Below are 18895 nucleotides of genomic sequence, written 5' to 3'. Positions count from 1 at the left end.
GTGTGTGTGTGTGTGTGTGTGTGTGTGTGTGTGTGTGTGTGCTGACCTGTGTGTGTGTGTGTGTGTGTGTGTGCTGACCTGTGTGTGCGTGCTGACCTGTGTGTGTGTGTGCTGACCTGTGTGTGTGTGTGCTGACCTGTGTGTGTGTGCTGACCTGTGTGTGTGTGTGCTGACCTGTGTGTGTGTGTGCTGACCTGTGTGTGTGTGCTGACCTGTGTGTGCGTGCTGACCTGTGTGTGTGTGTGTGTGTGTGTGCTGACCTGTGTGTGTGTGTGTGTGTGCTGACCTGTGTGTGTGTGTGTGTGTGTGTGCTGACCTGTGTGTGTGTGTGTGTGTGTGTGTGTGTGTGTGTGTGTGTGTGTGTGTGTGTGTGCTGACCTGTGTGTGTCTCCTCTCAGAGGTGTGTTGGTCGAGTGCGGAGACGGGTCCGTGTCGCGCCATGTTGCCTCGCTGGTTCTTTGAGCGGCGGGACGGCCGCTGCGCCCAGTTCATCTACGGAGGCTGCGGGGGCAACAGGAATAACTTTGAGACCCAGGAGTTCTGCCTGTCTGTCTGCCGCAGCGTCAGTAAGTCCCACACCTAGCGTCTGTCTGGCCTCGCTAACCGCTGGTCTCTCTGACCGCTGGTCCTCTCTGACCGCTGGTCTCTCTGACCGCTGGTCTCTCTCACCGCTGGTCTCTCTGACCGCTGGTCTCTCTCACCGCTGGTCTCTCTAACCCCAGGTCTCTCTAACCCCAGGTCTCTCTAACCCCAGGTCTCTCTAACCTCTGGTCTCTCTCACCGCTGGTCTCTCTAACCCAGGTCTCTCTGACCTCTGGTCTCTCTGACCGCTGGTCTCTCTGACCGCTGGTCTCTCTCACCGCTGGTCTCTCTGACCGCTGGTCTCTCTCACCGCTGGTCTCGCTAACCGCTGGTCTCTCTGACCTCTGGTCTCGCTAACCGCTGGTCTCTCTGACCGCTGGTCTCTCTAAACGCTGGTCTCTCTGACCTCTGGTCTCTCTGACCGCTGGTCTCTCTAACCTCAGGTCTCTCTGACCGCTGGTCTCTCTGACCGCTGGTCTCTCTCACCGCTGGTCTCTCTAACCGCTGGTCTCTCTAACCCCAGGTCTCTCTGACCGCTGGTCTCTCTAACCTCTGGTCTCTCTGACCGCTGGTCTCTCTAACCCCAGGTCTCTCTGACCGCTGGTCTCTCTGACCGCTGGTCTCTCTAACCTCTGGTCTCTCTGACCGCTGGTCTCTCTGACCGCTGGTCTCTCTAACCTCTGGTCTCTCTGACCGCTGGTCTCTCTAACCCCAGGTCTCTCTGACCGCTGGTCTCTCTGACCGCTGGTCTCTCTCACCTCTGGTCTCTCTAACCCCAGGTCTCTCTGCCCGCTGCCTGTATCCTAAATGTGAGACCTGATCCGCTCACACACACAGTCTGACCCTGGTGACCCGCTGGGGGTCGTGTGAATACTAACCTGCTAACACCTACTCTCACAACAAGCTCCTGTGTGTGTGTGTGTGTGTGTGTGTGTGTGTGTGTGTGTGTTGAGCAGGGCAAAGATGTGAACATTCTGCTGCAGTGTCGTCTCTCTCTTTGTCTCTCTCTCTCTCTTTGCATCTCTCTGTCTCTCTCTGTCTGTCTGTATCCCTTTCTATCTCTCTTTCTCTGTCTCTCTCTTTTTCTCTCTGTCTCTCTCTTTCTATGTATGCATGTCTCTCTCTGTCTCTATCTATCTCTTTCTCTCTCTTGTGTGACCCTCTCTTTGTCTCTATCTCTCTCTGTCTCTCTCTATCTCTCTCTCTCTCTGTCTCTTTCTCTCTCTCTGTCTCTCTCTCTGTCTCTATCTCTCTCTCTCTCTCTGTCTCTCTCTCTCTCTTTGCATCTCTCTGTCTCTCTCTGTCTGTCTGTATCCCTTTCTATCTCTCTTTCTCTGTCTCTCTCTCTTTCTCTCTGTCTCTCTCTTTCTATGTATGCATGTCTCTCTCTGTCTCTATCTATCTCTTTCTCTCTCTTGTGTGTCCCTCTCTTTGTCTCTCTCTCTCTCTCTGTCTCTCTCTCTGTCTCTATCTCTCTCTGTCTCTCTCTATCTCTCTTTCTCTGTGTGTGTCTCTCTCTCCCCTTGTCTCTCTCTCCTTGCCCGTTCCAAGGTCACAGTGCGGTCGCTGCCCAGTCTATTCCGGGTCAGAGCTTGTGGTTGGGTTACGGTCAGAGCTAATGAATGTGTTGCCTCTGTGTTCTTGAAGTGTACTTGCGACACCAAGACTGAACAGAGTCTGTTAGGGTTAGGGTTAGGGTTAACTGACCCAGAGTCTGTTAGGGTTAGGGTTAACTGGCCCCGAGTCTGTTAGGACTGAGGTTTGTGGTCAGATCCTAAATGTCTCTGTTCAGCGGAACACACCCACAGCTCCCACTTGTTTTCCAAGTTCTCTCATTTGGCAAAGTGAAGTCATCTGATGTGTGTTCCCAAGCAAATCAGCTTCACATGACGCACAAATAAACAAGAAATGTTTCTGGACATCTGGTGCTGCTGGTGGACATCTATGTGCAGTAATCAGGCCGGCCTGTAGGTGGCGTGTCACGTCATGATCCACACCGCTCTGCCTGGAGGATCATTTCCAGCAGCAAAGCTTCTGGCTAGAGGTCACGCCCAAAAGAACCATCCAGAAACGAAGCCGATGGCTTCAGGTCACACAGAGACGGACAGGACAAGTCACACTCTTCTTCTAACACTCACTCACTCACTCACTCACTCACTCACTCACTCACTCACTCACTCACTCACTCACTCACTCACTCACTCACTCCCTCCCTAACCAGTGTGTTGTCTTAACCGTCTTGCTTGTGTCTGTGTGCAGTAGTGGACTAACGGGTGTAGAACTGGCGTTGAGCTGAACGCCGCCGGCTGAGCGTCTGAACGGATGGAGGGATGAACGGATGGAGGGATGAACGGATGGAGGGATGAACGGACGGAGGGATGAACGGATGGAGGGATGAACGGACGGAGGGATGGAGGGATGGACGGATGGAGGGATGAACGGATGGAGGGATGAACGGATGGAGCGATGGAGGGATGAACGGATGGAGGGATGAACGGATGGAGGGATGAAGGGATGGAGGGATGAACGGATGGAGGGATGGACGGATGGAGGGATGAACGGATGGAGGGATGAACGGACGGAGGGATGAACGGACGGAGGGATGAACGGATGGAGGGATGGACGGATGGAGGGATGGACGGATGGAGGGATGGAGGGATGAACGGATGGAGGGATGGACGGATGGACGGATGGAGGGATGAACGGATGGAGGGATGAACGGATGGAGGGATGAACGGATGGACGGATGAACGGATGGAGGGATGAACGGATGGAGGGATGAACGGATGGAGGGATGGAGGGATGAACGGATGGAGGGATGAGAAGCAGAGGTGCTTCAGATACTGTCAAGGGTCACGTGGTCCTTTTCTCATCTTGTGTTTCCAACGTTGTGTCGCCCCCCTGTCTATCCCACCCCCCACCCCCTCGCTCGCCCCTCCTCATCCCACCCCCCACCCCCTCGCTCGCCCCTCCTCATCCGCCCCCGCCCCCCTGTAGTGCCCACGGCCGCCCCCAGCTCCCCGGACGCGGTGGACCGCTACCTGGAGACCCCCGGAGATGAGAACGAACACGCCCACTTCCAGAAGGCCAAGGAGAGTCTGGAGGCCAAACACCGCGACAGGATGTCCCAGGTAGGATCAGTGAGGGGGGGGGGGACGAGAGGGAGGGAATGAGAGAGAGAGATAGGGAGAGAGGGAGGGAGAGAGGGATAGAGGAAGAGAGAGGGAGGGAGGCAGAGAGAGGGAGGGAGGCAGAGAGAGGGAGGGAGGCAGAGAGAGGGAGGGAGGGAGGGAGAGAGATAGGGAGAGAGGGAGAGAGAGAGGGATGGAGGCAGAGAGAGGGAGGGAGGGAGGGAGGGAGAGATAGGGAGAGAGAGGGAGGGAATGAGAGTGAGAGATAGGGAGAGAGGGAGAGAGAGATGGAGGCAGAGAGAGGGAGAGAGAGAGGGATGGAGGCAGAGAGAGGGAGGGAGGGAGGGAGGGAGAGATAGGGAGAGAGAGAGACAGACGGGGTGGAGAGGAGGGGGGGTTGGAGATGGTGAGTATGGAATGAGGGGAAACTGAGTAGTTTGTGTCTCGATCCTGTCATCCAGCAGATAAGAGAGACCCTGACATCCAGCAGATAGCTGTGGTCTCTCTCTCTCTAGATCCTGACATCCAGCAGATAGCTGTGGTCTCTCTCTCTAGACCCTGACATCCAGCAGATAGCTGGTCTCTCTCTCTAGACCCTGACATCCAGCAGATAGCTGGTCTCTCTCTCTAGACCCTGACATCCAGCAGATAGCTGTGGTCTCTCTCTCTCTAGACCCTGACATCCAGCAGATAGCTGGTCTCTCTCTCTAGACCCTGACATCCAGCAGATAGCTGTGGTCTCTCTCTCTAGACCCTGACATCCAGCAGATAGCTGTGGTCTCTCTCTCTAGATCCTGACATCCAGCAGATAGCTGTGGTCTCTCTCTCTCTAGACCCTGACATCCAGCAGATAGCTGTGGTCTCTCTCTCTAGACCCTGACATCCAGCAGATAGCTGTGGTCTCTCTCTCTCTCTAGACCCTGACATCCAGCAGATAGCTGTGGTCTCTCTCTCTCTCTAGACCCTGACATCCAGCAGATAGCTGTGGTCTCTCTCTCTAGACCCTGACATCCAGCAGATAGCTGTGGTCTCTCTCTCTCTAGACCCTGACATCCAGCAGATAGCTGTGGTCTCACCTGTTGTCTCTCTGCAGGTGATGAGGGAGTGGGAGGAGGCAGAGAGGGAGGCCAAGAGTCTCCCCCGGGCGGACAAGAAGGCCGTGATCCAGGTCAGACACACACACTCACACACACACACACACACACTCACACACACACACACACACACACACACACACTCACACACACACACACACACACACACACACACACACACTCACACACACACACACACACACACACACTCATATCCCAATAATCCAATAACCCCTAATATCTAAATAATCCAATAACCCCTCATATCTAAATAATCTAATAACTCCTTATATCAGAATAATCGAATAACCCCTCATTTTCTAATAATCTAATAACCCCTCATTTTCTAATAATCTAATAACGCCTCATTTTCTAATAATCTAATAACGCCTTAGGATAATCAGCTCTAATAAATGATCTTGCATGAAAGCCCAAAGATGAGCAGTAGCCTGCTAGCATTGTCAATTAACTTGTGATAAGTTAAATAAATGGTAAATAATAATAAAAGGAATATTCTACTGCGTGCATAAACAAAGAATTGCAGGATGGGGCCTTAATAAAGGCTTTTGAAATCTGGTTTTAATCAAAGGCGTTTAGGGTCTGTGCTTCCATTTCTACGGTGCTTGTTTTAATCAAATCTGGTTTTAATCAAAGGCCTGGTGTTAGGGTTAGGGTTAGTTAGGCTCCGTGCTTCCATTTCTCCTGTGCTTGTTGAAGACGGAGGGAATGAGGAGGATAAGCCTGAGATATCAGCCCTGATGAGTCTGAGACCAGGAACATTTATGCAGACTACTATGTTAAAAGAAGCTTACCAGATTGTTATATTCTAACATAATCTAATGCTTGCCCAAATACTCATATAGTCAATGTAATGTGCTATGAGAGGTGGTATCAAATGGAATTATTACCCTCCAAAATGTAGTCAGATGGGTTGAATCCACTGTCTCAGCTGAGGAACAAAGCATAATATGATTATTATGCTCGATTATTCACCAGTCATCCATTCTGTAGAGAGGAAACTCTCTCTCATCTTCTCCCATCTTCTCTCACGCGCTGCGCTGTGGTTCTGTCTAGTCGGCTTCCTTGATCTCTTTCATTCTTCCAGTTGTCTAACTCATAGAGTCCTTATGGAAAAAGGCTATAGGACATAAGAACAGGCCTTAGCTGCTTTATCCTGCGCTCACTGACTCATACAGGCCAGATATCGCCTGTCACATCCTGGTCCTCGTCAGTCCACAATGGCTGCCAATGATTGTCGAGGGACAATACCATCACCCAACCCTAATACAGTATGTATCATGTGTCTGTGTGTGTTTGTATGTGTGCGTGCGTGTGTGTGAGTGTGTGTACTGTGTGTGTGTGTGTGTACTGTGTGTGTGTGTGTGTGTGTGTGTGTGTACTGTCTGTGTGCGTGTGTGTGTGTACTGTCTGTGTATGTGTGTGTACTGTGTGTGTGTGTGTGTGTGTGTGTGTGTACTGTGTGTGTGTGTGTGTGTACTGTGTGTCTACTGTGTGTGTGTGTGTGTGTGTGTGTGTGTGTGTGTGTGTGTGTGCGTGCAGCGTTTCCAGGAGCGTGTGGAGGCTCTGGAGCAGGAAGCAGCCAGTGAGCGTCAGCAGCTGGTGGAGACCCACATGGCCCGAGTGGAAGCTCTGCTCAACGACCGCCGCCGCCTGGCGCTGGAGAGCTACCTCACTGCCCTGCAGGCTGACCCACCCCGGGTACACACACACACACACACACACACACACACACACACACACCTGGCCCTGGAGAGCTACCTCACTGCCCTGCAGGCTGACCCACCCCGGGTACACACACACACACACACACACACAGTACACGCACACGCACACACACACACACACACACACACACACACACACACACACACAGTACACACACACGCACACACACACACACACACGCACACACACACACACACACACACACACACACAGTACACACACACACACACACAGTACACACACACACACACACACACACACACACACAGTACACACACACACAGTACACACACACACACACACACACACACAGTACACACACACACTCACACAGTACACACACACACACACACACACACACACACAGTACACACACACACAGTACACACACACACACACACATACACACACACACACACAGTACACACACTCACGTGTCTCCTCCCCTAGAGGAGACATGAGCTCCCCTGAAAACATGGTTTGTGTAATTTGGGGGGTCTCTAAAATATTGATATGATAGCTGAATAAATGCTATTTTTGGCATTATTTTCCTCTTTGCCCAGAAATGTGTTTTTATCTGGTTTGGGATATGATATGATTGTCAATAACGACGCCATGTTTAATGTCTGAGGGATATGATATAATAACGACGCCATGTTTAAATGTTTAATGTCTGGGGGAATATGAGGAACGCAGGACGTGAGGGAAGATGGGGCGTGATACCATTACCATAGCAACAATATCCAAGAGAGAGAGCATTCTCGGGTCCCTTTTGTTTTTTTGTCGTAAATCCCCCCCCCCGTCCCCCCCCCCCCCCCCCCCCCCCCCCCCCCCGTCGGTCGAAATGAGGGCTCCCCCAAGACCATGGTATAGGGAGGGACAGGAATCTCATCGCCCCCTAGTGGTAGCGGTCCTAATGCCGAGAGAATGAATGGGATTTCTCATAGACACGTCTTTTGAAAAATGATATCTTTGTCGACACCGAAAAGTTAGTAGGATGCCTTAAACAGTAAATACTTGGAGACAAACTTTATTGATTCTGGTGATCATAGTTGATTTTCAATCACAATCCGAATTATGAAAAATATTTTTCTTAAATTCCATTGACTTTGACTGGAGGAATGGAGCAATTTCGAAAATTTGAAAGAAGGCGAAATACTGTTTGAAATTCTCACAGGTAGTAGGTTATTACTGTGAAGACACTCACAAGTTTTTGTTTTGATAACTTCACCGAAATGGCTTTGTAGTAAATATTAGAAAATCCGGTCTATGGGAGTTTACATTGAAACTCCTCTCAGATAGGAACCAATCCGCTAGGGGCGCATGTTTTCACTTTCCCTCCCTATAATTCGCACACTGCACACACACACACACAGAGTGCAAACACACACACAGTACACACACACACACACACATACACATAAAGTACAGACACACACACACATACAGTACACACAGTACATACATACACACACTGGAACACATGCTCCAAATGAGTGGGTTCACAGACACATTGTAGTTTTTGTTCTTGTGCGTATGCATCTTACCCCGCTCCATCTCTTCCCCCACACACAGATGCTCCAGATGAAATTATGCTAATTATCTAAATCTCTGACTCTCCCTCCCTCCCTCTCTTTCTCTCTCTCTCCCCTTCTGTCTCTCTCTCTCTGACTCTCCCTCCCTCCCTCTCTTTCTCTCTCTCTCCCCTTCTCTCTCTCTCTCTCTCTGACTCTCCCTCCCTCCATCTCTTTCTCTCTCTCTCCCTCTCTCTGACTCTCCCTCCCTCTCTTTCTCTCTCTCTCCCCTTCTCTCTCTCTCTCTGACTCTCCCTCCCTCCCTCTCTTTCTCTCTCTCCTCTCCTCCCCTCTCTCCCTCTCCCCCTTCTCTCTCTCTCTCTCTGACTCTCCCTCCCTCCCTCCCTCTCTCTCTCACTCTCTCTCTCTCTCTGATTCTCCCTCCCTCTTTTTCTCTCTCTCCTCTCCTCCCCTCTCTCCCTTCTCTCTCTGACTCTCCTTCTCGCTCCCCCGCTCTCTCTCTCTCTCTGATTCTCCCTCCCTCTCTCTCTCTCTCTCCTCTCCTCCCCTCTCTCTCTACCCCTTCTCTCTCTCTCTCTCTCTCTCCCTCTCTCCAGCCTCGTCATGTGTTCAGCCTGTTGAAGAAGTATGTTCGTGCTGAGCAGAAGGACCGCCAGCACACCCTGAAACACTTTGAGCACGTGCGCATGGTGGACCCCAAGAAGGCCGCCCAGATCCGCCCCCAGGTACCCGCTGCTCACATCTAACACATAAAGCACCAAGCCTCCGTATCTGTCTGTCCCTGGCTGGCCTGACAGCATTCCTGTCTGGCACAGCTACCAAGTGGTCTCCAGCAGACAGTGACACATTTTAAATTAATTTACGTTTTGGCTAAATTTAACATATTAATAATAGTGCTCCGGAGCACCGCCCCTCCTTCACACGCTGTGCTGCTCCGGCATACGTATCTACTGCACCCAAGTCAAGCAGCCAATAGAACTGCTAGACGCCGCGTTTTCACTGTGTGGTCCGAGAGAAATGATGTGTTCTGACCACAGAGAAATGTTGTTGTTGATGTCATTTTGTAGGCTTTAAGTTAGCATTTCCCAGAGAATCCCTTCCCAGGGAAGACCCTTCCTCATAGAATCCCTTCCCAGGGAAGACCCTTCCTCATAGAATCCCTTCCCAGGGAAGACTCTTCCTCATAGAATCCCTTCTGAGGGAAGACCCTTCCTCATAGAATCCCTTCCCAGGGAAGACCCTTCCTCATAGAATCCCTTCTGAGGGAAGACCCTTCCTCATAGAATCCCTTCTGAGGGAAGACTCTTCCTCATAGAATCCCTTCTGAGGGAAGACCCTTCCTCATAGAATCCCTTCTGAGGGAAGACCCTTCCTCATAGAATCCCTTCTGAGGGAAGACCCTTCCTCATAGAATCCCTTCCCAGGGAAGACCCTTCCTCATAGAATCCCTTCTGAGGGAAGACTCTTCCTCATAGAATCCCTTCTGAGGGAAGACCCTTCCTCATAGAATCCCTTCCCAGGGAAGACCCTTCCTCATAGAATCCCTTCTGAGGGAAGACCCTTCCTCATAGAATCCCTTCTGAGGGAAGACCCTTCCTCATAGAATCCCTTCTGAGGGAAGACCCTTCCTCATAGAATCCCTTCTGAGGGAAGACTCTTCCTCATAGAATCCCTTCCCAGGGAAGACCCTTCCTCATAGAATCCCTTCTGAGGGAAGACCCTTCCTCATAGAATCCCTTCTGAGGGAAGACCCTTCCTCATAGAATCCCTTCCCAGGGAAGACCCTTCCTCATAGAATCCCTTCTGAGGGAAGACCCTTCCTCATAGAATCCCTTCCCAGGGAAGACCCTTCCTCATAGAAACCCTTCTGAGGGAAGACCCTTCCTCATAGAAACCCTTCCCAGGGAAGACCCTTCCTCATAGAATCCCTTCCCAGGGAAGACCCTTCCTCATAGAATCCCTTCCCAGGGAAGACCCTTCCTCATAGAATCCCTTCCGAGGGAAGACCCTTCCTCATAGAATCCCTTCCCAGGGAAGACTCTTCCTCATAGAATCCCTTCCCAGGGAAGACCCTTCCTCAGAGAATCCCTTCTGAGGGAAGACCCTTCCTCATAGAATCCCTTCCGAGGGAAGACCCTTCCTCATAGAATCCCTTCTGAGGGAAGACCCTTCCTCATAGAATCCCTTCTGAGGGAAGACTCTTCCTCATAGAATCCCTTCTGAGGGAAGACCCTTCCTCATAGAATCCCTTCCCAGGGAAGACCCTTCCTCATAGAATCACTCCCCAGGGAAGACCCTTCCTCAGAGAATCCCTTCTGAGGGAAGACCCTTCCTCATAGAATCCCTTCCCAGGGAAGACCCTTCCTCATAGAATCCCTTCTGAGGGAAGACCCTTCCTCATAGAATCCCTTCCCAGGGAAGACCCTTCCTCATAGAATCACTCCCCAGGGAAGACCCTTCCTCATAGAATCCCTTCTGAGGGAAGACCCTTCCTCATAGAATCCCTTCTGAGGGAAGACCCTTCCTCATAGAATCCCTTCCCAGGGAAGACCCTTCCTCATAGAATCCCTTCCCAGGGAAGACCCTTCCTCATAGAATCCCTTCCCAGGGAAGACCCTTCCTCATAGAATCCCTTCTGAGGGAAGACCCTTCCTCATAGAATCCCTTCCGAGGGAAGACCCTTCCTCATAGAATCCCTTCCCAGGGAAGACCCTTCCTCATAGAATCCCTTCTGAGGGAAGACCCTTCCTCATAGAATCCCTTCTGAGGGAAGACCCTTCCTCATAGAATCCCTTCCCAGGGAAGACCCTTCCTCATAGAATCACTCCCCAGGGAAGACCCTTCCTCAGAGAATCCCTTCTGAGGGAAGACCCTTCCTCATAGAATCCCTTCCCAGGGAAGACCCTTCCTCATAGAATCCCTTCTGAGGGAAGACCCTTCCTCATAGAATCCCTTCCGAGGGAAGACCCTTCCTCATAGAATCCCTTCCCAGGGAAGACCCTTCCTCATAGAATCCCTTCTGAGGGAAGACCCTTCCTCATAGAATCCCTTCCCAGGGAAGACCCTTCCTCATAGAATCACTCCCCAGGGAAGACCCTTCCTCATAGAATCCCTTCTGAGGGAAGACCCTTCCTCATAGAATCCCTTCTGAGGGAAGACCCTTCCTCATAGAATCCCTTCCCAGGGAAGACCCTTCCTCATAGAATCCCTTCCCAGGGAAGACCCTTCCTCATAGAATCCCTTCCCAGGGAAGACCCTTCCTCATAGAATCCCTTCTGAGGGAAGACCCTTCCTCATAGAATCCCTTCCGAGGGAAGACCCTTCCTCATAGAATCCCTTCCCAGGGAAGACCCTTCCTCATAGAATCCCTTCTGAGGGAAGACCCTTCCTCATAGAATCCCTTCTGAGGGAAGACCCTTCCTCATAGAATCCCTTCCCAGGGAAGACTCTTCCTCATAGAATCCCTTCTGAGGGAAGACCCTTCCTCATAGAATCCCTTCCCAGGGAAGACTCTTCCTCATAGAATCCCTCCTGAGGGAAGACCCTTCCTCATAGAATCCCTTCCCAGGGAAGACCCTTCCTCATAGAATCCCTTCCCAGGGAAGACCCTTCCTCATAGAATCCCTCCTGAGGGAAGACCCTTCCTCATAGAATCCCTTCTGAGGGAAGACCCTTCCTCATAGAATCCCTTCTGAGGGAAGACCCTTCCTCATAGAATCCCTTCTGAGGGAAGACCCTTCCTCATAGAATCCCTTCTGAGGGAAGACTCTTCCTCATAGAATCCCTTCCCAGGGAAGACCCTTCCTCATAGAATCCCTTCTGAGGGAAGACCCTTCCTCATAGAATCCCTTCCCAGGGAAGACCCTTCCTCATAGAATCCCTTCTGAGGGAAGACCCTTCCTCATAGAATCCCTTCTGAGGGAAGACCCTTCCTCATAGAATCCCTTCCCAGGGAAGACCCTTCCTCATAGAAACCCTTCTGAGGGAAGACCCTTCCTCATAGAAACCCTTCCCAGGGAAGACCCTTCCTCATAGAATCCCTTCCCAGGGAAGACCCTTCCTCATAGAATCCCTTCCCAGGGAAGACTCTTCCTCATAGAATCCCTTCCCAGGGAAGACCCTTCCTCAGAGAATCCCTTCTGAGGGAAGACCCTTCCTCATAGAATCCCTTCCGAGGGAAGACCCTTCCTCATAGAATCCCTTCTGAGGGAAGACCCTTCCTCATAGAATCCCTTCTGAGGGAAGACTCTTCCTCATAGAATCCCTTCTGAGGGAAGACCCTTCCTCATAGAATCCCTTCCCAGGGAAGACCCTTCCTCATAGAATCACTCCCCAGGGAAGACCCTTCCTCATAGAATCCCTTCCCAGGGAAGACCCTTCCTCAGAGAATCCCTTCTGAGGGAAGACCCTTCCTCATAGAATCCCTTCTGAGGGAAGACCCTTCCTCATAGAATCCCTCCTGAGGGAAGACCCTTCCTCATAGAATCCCTTCTGAGGGAAGACCCTTCCTCATAGAATCCCTTCTGAGGGAAGACCCTTCCTCATAGAATCCCTTCTGAGGGAAGGACCCTTCCTCATAGAATCCCTTCTGAGGGAAGACCCTTCCTCATAGAATCCCTTCCCAGGGAAGACCCTTCCTCATAGAATCCCTTCTGAGGGAAGACCCTTCCTCATAGAATCCCTTCCCAGGGAAGACCCTTCCTCATAGAATCCCTTCCCAGGGAAGACCCTTCCTCATAGAATCCCTTCCCAGGGAAGACCCTTCCTCATAGAATCCCTTCCCAGGGAAGACCCTTCCTCATAGAATCCCTTCCCAGGGAAGACTCTTCCTCATAGAATCCCTTCTGAGGGAAGACCCTTCCTCATAGAATCCCTTCTGAGGGAAGACCCTTCCTCATAGAATCCCTTCCCAGGGAAGACCCTTCCTCATAGAATCCCTTCTGAGGGAAGACTCTTCCTCATAGAATCCCTTCCCAGGGAAGACCCTTCCTCATAGAATCCCTTCTGAGGGAAGACCCTTCCTCATAGAATCCCTTCTGAGGGAAGACCCTTCCTCATAGAATCCCTTCTGAGGGAAGACCCTTCCTCATAGAATCCCTTCTGAGGGAAGACCCTTCCTCATAGAATCCCTTCTGAGGGAAGACCCTTCCTCATAGAATCCCTTCTGAGGGAAGACCCTTCCTCATAGAATCCCTTCTGAGGGAAGACCCTTCCTCATAGAATCCCTTCCCAGGGAAGACTCTTCCTCATAGTCATTATGTGTCCACATGAGTTTTTCTTTCTTTTTTTCTTCTATTCTTTTCTTTCGAAACATCTTTAAAGATTAAGATAAGTGTGTGTGTGTGTGTGTGTGTGTGTGTGTGTGTGTGTGTGTGTGCGCGTGCGAGTGGGTGCGTGCGTGTCTGTGAGATTGGAGATTTAATGCTGTGTGTGTGTGTGTGTGTGTGTGTGTGTGTGTGTGTGTGTGTGTGTGTGTGTGTGTGTGTGTCCCAGGTCCTGACCCACCTGCGTGTGATAGAGGAGAGGATGAACCAGTCACTGGGACTGCTCTACAAAGTACCCGGAGTCGCTGACGACATCCAGGACCAAGTGGGTGAGTATTTCTGTCTGTCTGTCTGTCTGTCTGTCTGTCTGTCTGTCTGTCTGTCTGTCCGTCTGTCTGTTGGAGAGGTTTCTAACCCTAACCCTAACCCACCACGAAGTTCATTAACAACAACTAGTAGGGCTGCACGATATTGACAAAACATACATAGCAGCAATATACTTTTTTGTGATATATATTGCGATATGTAAAACAAGGCGTGGGAGGATTAGTTCTCGTCATCTTCTCTAATCTTGCTAATTGCTCCCTGTTCTGTCGCCAGGCTGGATGTTACATCAGCCTTTCGGTAGCCGAAGTAACGCCAAATGTCAGACGTTGACTTTCTTTTAATCACTAAATCCTCCCCTTTCTCTGTCATTTTCATTTTATTGGACTTGTGCGGGTCACACAGCAGCAGAGCGGGTCACAGAGCAGTAGAGAGGGTCACAGAGCAACAGAGCAGGTCACAGCCTGGCAGCACAGAGCAACAGAGCAGGTCACAGCCTCACAGCACAGAGCAGCAGAGTGGGTCACAGAGCAGCAGAGTGGGTCACAGAGCAGCAGAGCAGGTCACAGCCTGGCAGCACAGAGCAACAGAGCAGGTCACAGCCTCACAGCACAGAGCAGCAGAGTGGGTCACAGAGCAGCAGAGTGGGTCACAGAGCAGCAGAGTGGGTCACAGAGCAGCAGAGTGGGTCACAGAGCAGCAGAGAGGGTCACAGAGCAGCAGAGAGGGTCACAGAGCAGAAGAGAGGGTCACAGAGCAGCAGAGAGGGTTACAGAGCAGCAGAGAGGGTCACAGAGCAGCAGAGAGGGTCACAGAGCAGCAGAGTGGGTCACAGAGCAGCAGAGCAGAGCACAGAGCAGCAGAGAGGGTCACAGAGCAGCAGAGCGGGTCACAGAGCAGCAGAGCGGGTCACAGAGCAGCAGAGTGGGTCACAGAGCAGCAGAGAGGGTCACAGAGCAGCAGAGCGGGTCACAGAGCAGCAGAGTGGGTCACAGAGCAGCAGAGAGGGTCACAGAGCAGCAGAGCGGGTCACAGAGCAGCAGAGTGGGTCACAGAGCAGCAGAGTGGGTCACAGAGCAGCAGAGAGGGTCACAGAGCAGCAGAGTGGGTCACAGAGCAGCAGAGAGGGTCACAGAGCAGCAGAGTGGGTCACAGAGCAGCAGAGAGGGTCACAGAGCAGAAGAGTGGGTCACAGAGCAGCAGAGAGGGTCACAGAGCAGCAGAGTGGGTCACAGAGCAGCAGAGAGGGTCACAGAGCAGCAGAGAGGGTCACAGAGCAGCAGAGTGGGTCACAGAGCAGCAGAGAGGGTCACAGAGCAGCAGAGAGGGTCACAGAGCAGCAGAGAGGGTCACAGAGCAGCAGAGAGGGTCACAGAGCAGCAGAGAGGGTCACAGAGCAGCAGAGAGGGTCACAGAGCAGCAGAGAGGGTCACAGAGCAGCAGAGTGGGTCACAGAGCAGCAGAGAGGGTCACAGAGCAGCAGAGAGGGTCACAGAGCAGCAGAGTGGGTCACAGAGCAGCAGAGAGGGTCACAGAGCAGCAGAGAGGGTCACAGAGCAGCAGAGAGGGTCACAGAGCAGCAGAGTGGGTCACAGAGCAGCAGAGTGGGTCACAGAGCAGCAGAGCAGGTCACAGAGCAGCAGAGCAGGTCACAGCCTCACAGCACAGAGCAACAGTGTTCACGTTACAACATGACGAGCTCCAGAGTTCACAGATTGACTCATTGATGTTATGAGGTTCCCCAGCTATTAGCATTGGGTTTAAATACCAAATATTACCAAATAGGCGCTTTTGCTTTTGGAAATCCTCCTCCGCCGCCGTCTAGAGGAACGAGCATAGCAGCCCTTTCACTGTCCTTCCTGAACGTTCTTTGCAAACTACAAAAATTAGACAAGAGAAAAATAGGCTATATGCTATACAACATTGATAAAATAGACTGCGTTTCCTAATTATATGATTTATAAGACTGATGACTGATTGCCGCGGGAGCGTATTTTGAGCAGGATGCTGCCGACCCAAGTCCAGCCCAATCTCTCTGAAACGCACGGTCGCGCAGCATTGTAAAAAGTAGCCCTATCTATATTTCATTTTGTTAGGATATTCTATTCGATTTGAATATGTTCTATTCTAAGCGGTTCTATCTATGTTATTCTTTTATGCATTATTATAGTCAAAACGCAATTTCCAAAGGTCAGAGTAGCGAGATAGAAAAAGCCAGCTGGTATCTATAGGGCGGAAACTATCAATACTGCTAAATGTTCATATCGGTGCTCACAGGCTACATCATCCAAGTACAAAGAGCAGTGAGACCTACATCCTTCCAAACTAACACTCTATCACCCTTTACATGAGAGAGGTTTCTGGTCTCTCTCACCCCTCTCTCTTTATTGAGGTGAGGTTTCTGGTCTCTCTCACCCCTCTGTCTTTATTGAGGTGAGGTTTCTGGTCTCTCTCACCCCTCTGTCTTTATTGAGGTGAGGTTACTGGAGACCTTTCCCTCTCTCTCTCTCTCTCTCTCTCTCTCTCTCTCTCTCTCTCTCTGTCATGTTAAGTTATTGGTGTAACTGTGAGCCAGAGAGCCATCTGGGTGTGAGTCACTCTCATCTCAGTCCAACCCTGCCTGCTGCCACGCAGCATGCTGTAACACACACACACACACACACACACCAAACACGCACACACACACACACACACACACACACACCAAACACGCACACACACACACACACACACACACACTCACACACACGCACACACACACACACACACACACACACCAAACACACACACCAAACACACACACACACACAACACGCACACACACAACAAACACACATACACACTAGAGATGTGTGGATGGAGTTTGAGTACCCGAATCCACGTGCACTCATCAATCATCCACCCGCCACCCAGCCGACAGAATTATCTTCTACAATGTAGAGACCCGCCCCCAACCCGCCAAACAGGAAGTTATTGTATTTACATTTAAATTATGTCCAGCCGTTCGTGCTCATTCACTTTTCATATAGGCGCATTTTCTTGACTTAAACAATTGAAAGATTATAGACTCGCTTTCGCAGGATCTGGGTTGACGAAGTGGTCGAGGGTATTTGAGTGAGCTGCTGGCAGGTCTCTCGCCTTCTCACAGTTGTTATAATATAATATATATAATTATGGTAGTTATTAAATACGAATATAACTGACAAATCCACCCGAAATTAATCACAATGTTTTTATTGGCCCGCCCACCCGGGGATGCGGATGTCGCGGATATATTCACATCTCTAATACACACACACACACACACACAAACACAAACACACACACACGTGTTCTGTTCTCTGTTCATGAAAACACGTCAGGGGCGGTAGATTGATTCTATTGTGATGTTCCCATGTAAAACGCCCCGTGGGTGAATACTGACTCAATATCCAGATCTAAATCATATCGAAGGCATTATTGATTCATTATTGATTCATTATTGATTCATTATTGATTCATTATTGATTCATATTGTCCGTTGTCATTGTGGAACGCAAGGCTCCTCCTACTCCGTGGCTTTCATTGTTCTATGAAGCGCAGCCTCAGAGAGAATCCACATGTCGTCTGAAGTCTCCAACACAACCCCATTGTGCGCCATTGCTTTTTGTTGACGTCTTAATATCGTAGCAAGTCATCAGCACTATTCAGTGACACTACATGGCTATTAGCCGCACCGCTGGGCAGGAAAAGAACTGCCCCCCCCCCCCGTCCCCGCCCCCCACCGCACCCCCCCCCGCCCCGCCCCCGCCTGGCTTCACCAGAACCAATTCACAGAAATGTGAAGGGTCTGAAAATCCTGCGTTTATTTTTGATTTCCCAAGGGGCATTATCAACGCTCAGACCAAAGTGCCTTTGGACACAATTGGATAGACCTACAGCCAATCAGAGCCCGCCCTCTTTCTCTATCCTTCAATAAGGTTAGATCAGGTTAGATCGTTCTAGAACCCCTAATCTAATCTCTCTCTCCATCTCCACATCTTTATTTCTCGCTTACTGTCCCCCCTCCTCTGTCCCCTTACGTCCCTCCTCTGTCCCCTGCTCCCTCTCCCCTTACATCCCTCCTCTGTCCCCTTATGTCCCTCCTCTGTCCCCTGCTCCTCCTCTGTCCCCTGCTCCTCCTCTGTCCCCTGCTCCCTCTCCCCTTACGTTCCTCCTCTGTCCCCTGCTCCTCCTCTGTCCCCTGCTCCTCCTCTGTCCCCTGCTCCCTCTCCCCTTACGTCCCTCCTCTGTCCCCTGCTCCTCCTCTGTCCCCTGCTCCTCCTCTGTCCCCTGCTCCTCCTCTGTCCCCTGCTCCCTCTCCCCTTACGTTCCTCCTCTGTCCCCTTACGTCCCTCCCCTGTCCCCTGCTCCTCCTCTGTCCCCTGCTCCCTCCTCTGTCCCCTGCTCCTCCTCTGTCCCCTGCTCCTCCTCTGTCCCCTGCTCCCTCTCCCCTTACGTTCCTCCTCTGTCCCCTGCTCCTCCTCTGTCCCCTGCTCCCTCTCCCCTTATGTCCCTCCTCTGTCCCCTGCTCCTCCTCTGTCCCCTGCTCCTCCTCTGTCCCCTGCTCCCTGTCCCTCTGTCCCCCCCTCCCTGTCCAGAGCTGCTCCAGAGGGAGCAGGCGGAGATGTCCCAGCAGCTGTCCTCCCTCCAGAGCGATGTGAGGGTGAGCTACGGCAACGACGCCCTGATGCCCGACCTGCCGGACAGCACCGCCGGCCTGGACATGCTGCCCAGGGAGGAGGGCCTGGGGGCGGCCTTCATCCACCCAGAGAGCTTCAACCAGGCCAACACCCAGAACCAAGGTAGCCAGGAGATACACACTACTACACACTACACACTACACACAGATACACTACACACAGATACACTTTCACCTTCATCCACCCAGAGAGCTTCAACCAGGCCAACACCCAGAACCAAGGTAGCCAGGAGATACACTACACACTACACACTACTACACACACTACACACTACTACACACTACACACAGATACACTACACACAGATACACTACACACTACACACAGTACCATACACTACACACAGATACACTACACACTACACACTACACAATACTACACACAGATACACTTTCACCTTCATCCACCCAGAGAGCTTCAACCAGGCCAACACCCAGAACCAAGGTAGCCAGGAGATACACTACACACTACTACACACTACACACTACACACTACACA

General features: G+C 51.3%; 1 protein-coding gene across 1 annotated transcript in view; it reads left to right on the top strand.

Moving 5' to 3' along the window:
* Positions 1-18895, top strand: part of appa (amyloid beta (A4) precursor protein a) — a gene marked incomplete at its 5' end in the record, with an annotated part of 35729 nt that overhangs the window by 5470 nt on the left and 11364 nt on the right. Inside the window, 7 exons of the mRNA XM_084460449.1 lie at positions 401-566; positions 3580-3713; positions 4807-4881; positions 6368-6526; positions 8685-8813; positions 13582-13681; positions 18296-18499. Of these exons, the coding sequence (XP_084316575.1) occupies positions 401-566; positions 3580-3713; positions 4807-4881; positions 6368-6526; positions 8685-8813; positions 13582-13681; positions 18296-18499 (967 nt within the window). The remainder of the gene's footprint in view (positions 1-400; positions 567-3579; positions 3714-4806; positions 4882-6367; positions 6527-8684; positions 8814-13581; positions 13682-18295; positions 18500-18895) is intronic.

Source organism: Borostomias antarcticus, assembly GCF_949987555.1.
Source record: "Borostomias antarcticus genome assembly, chromosome: 32".
NCBI classification, from domain to species: domain Eukaryota; kingdom Metazoa; phylum Chordata; class Actinopteri; order Stomiiformes; family Stomiidae; genus Borostomias; species Borostomias antarcticus.
Note: the sequence above shows the minus strand (reverse complement) of the source record. Positions and strands in the feature narration are given on the sequence as shown.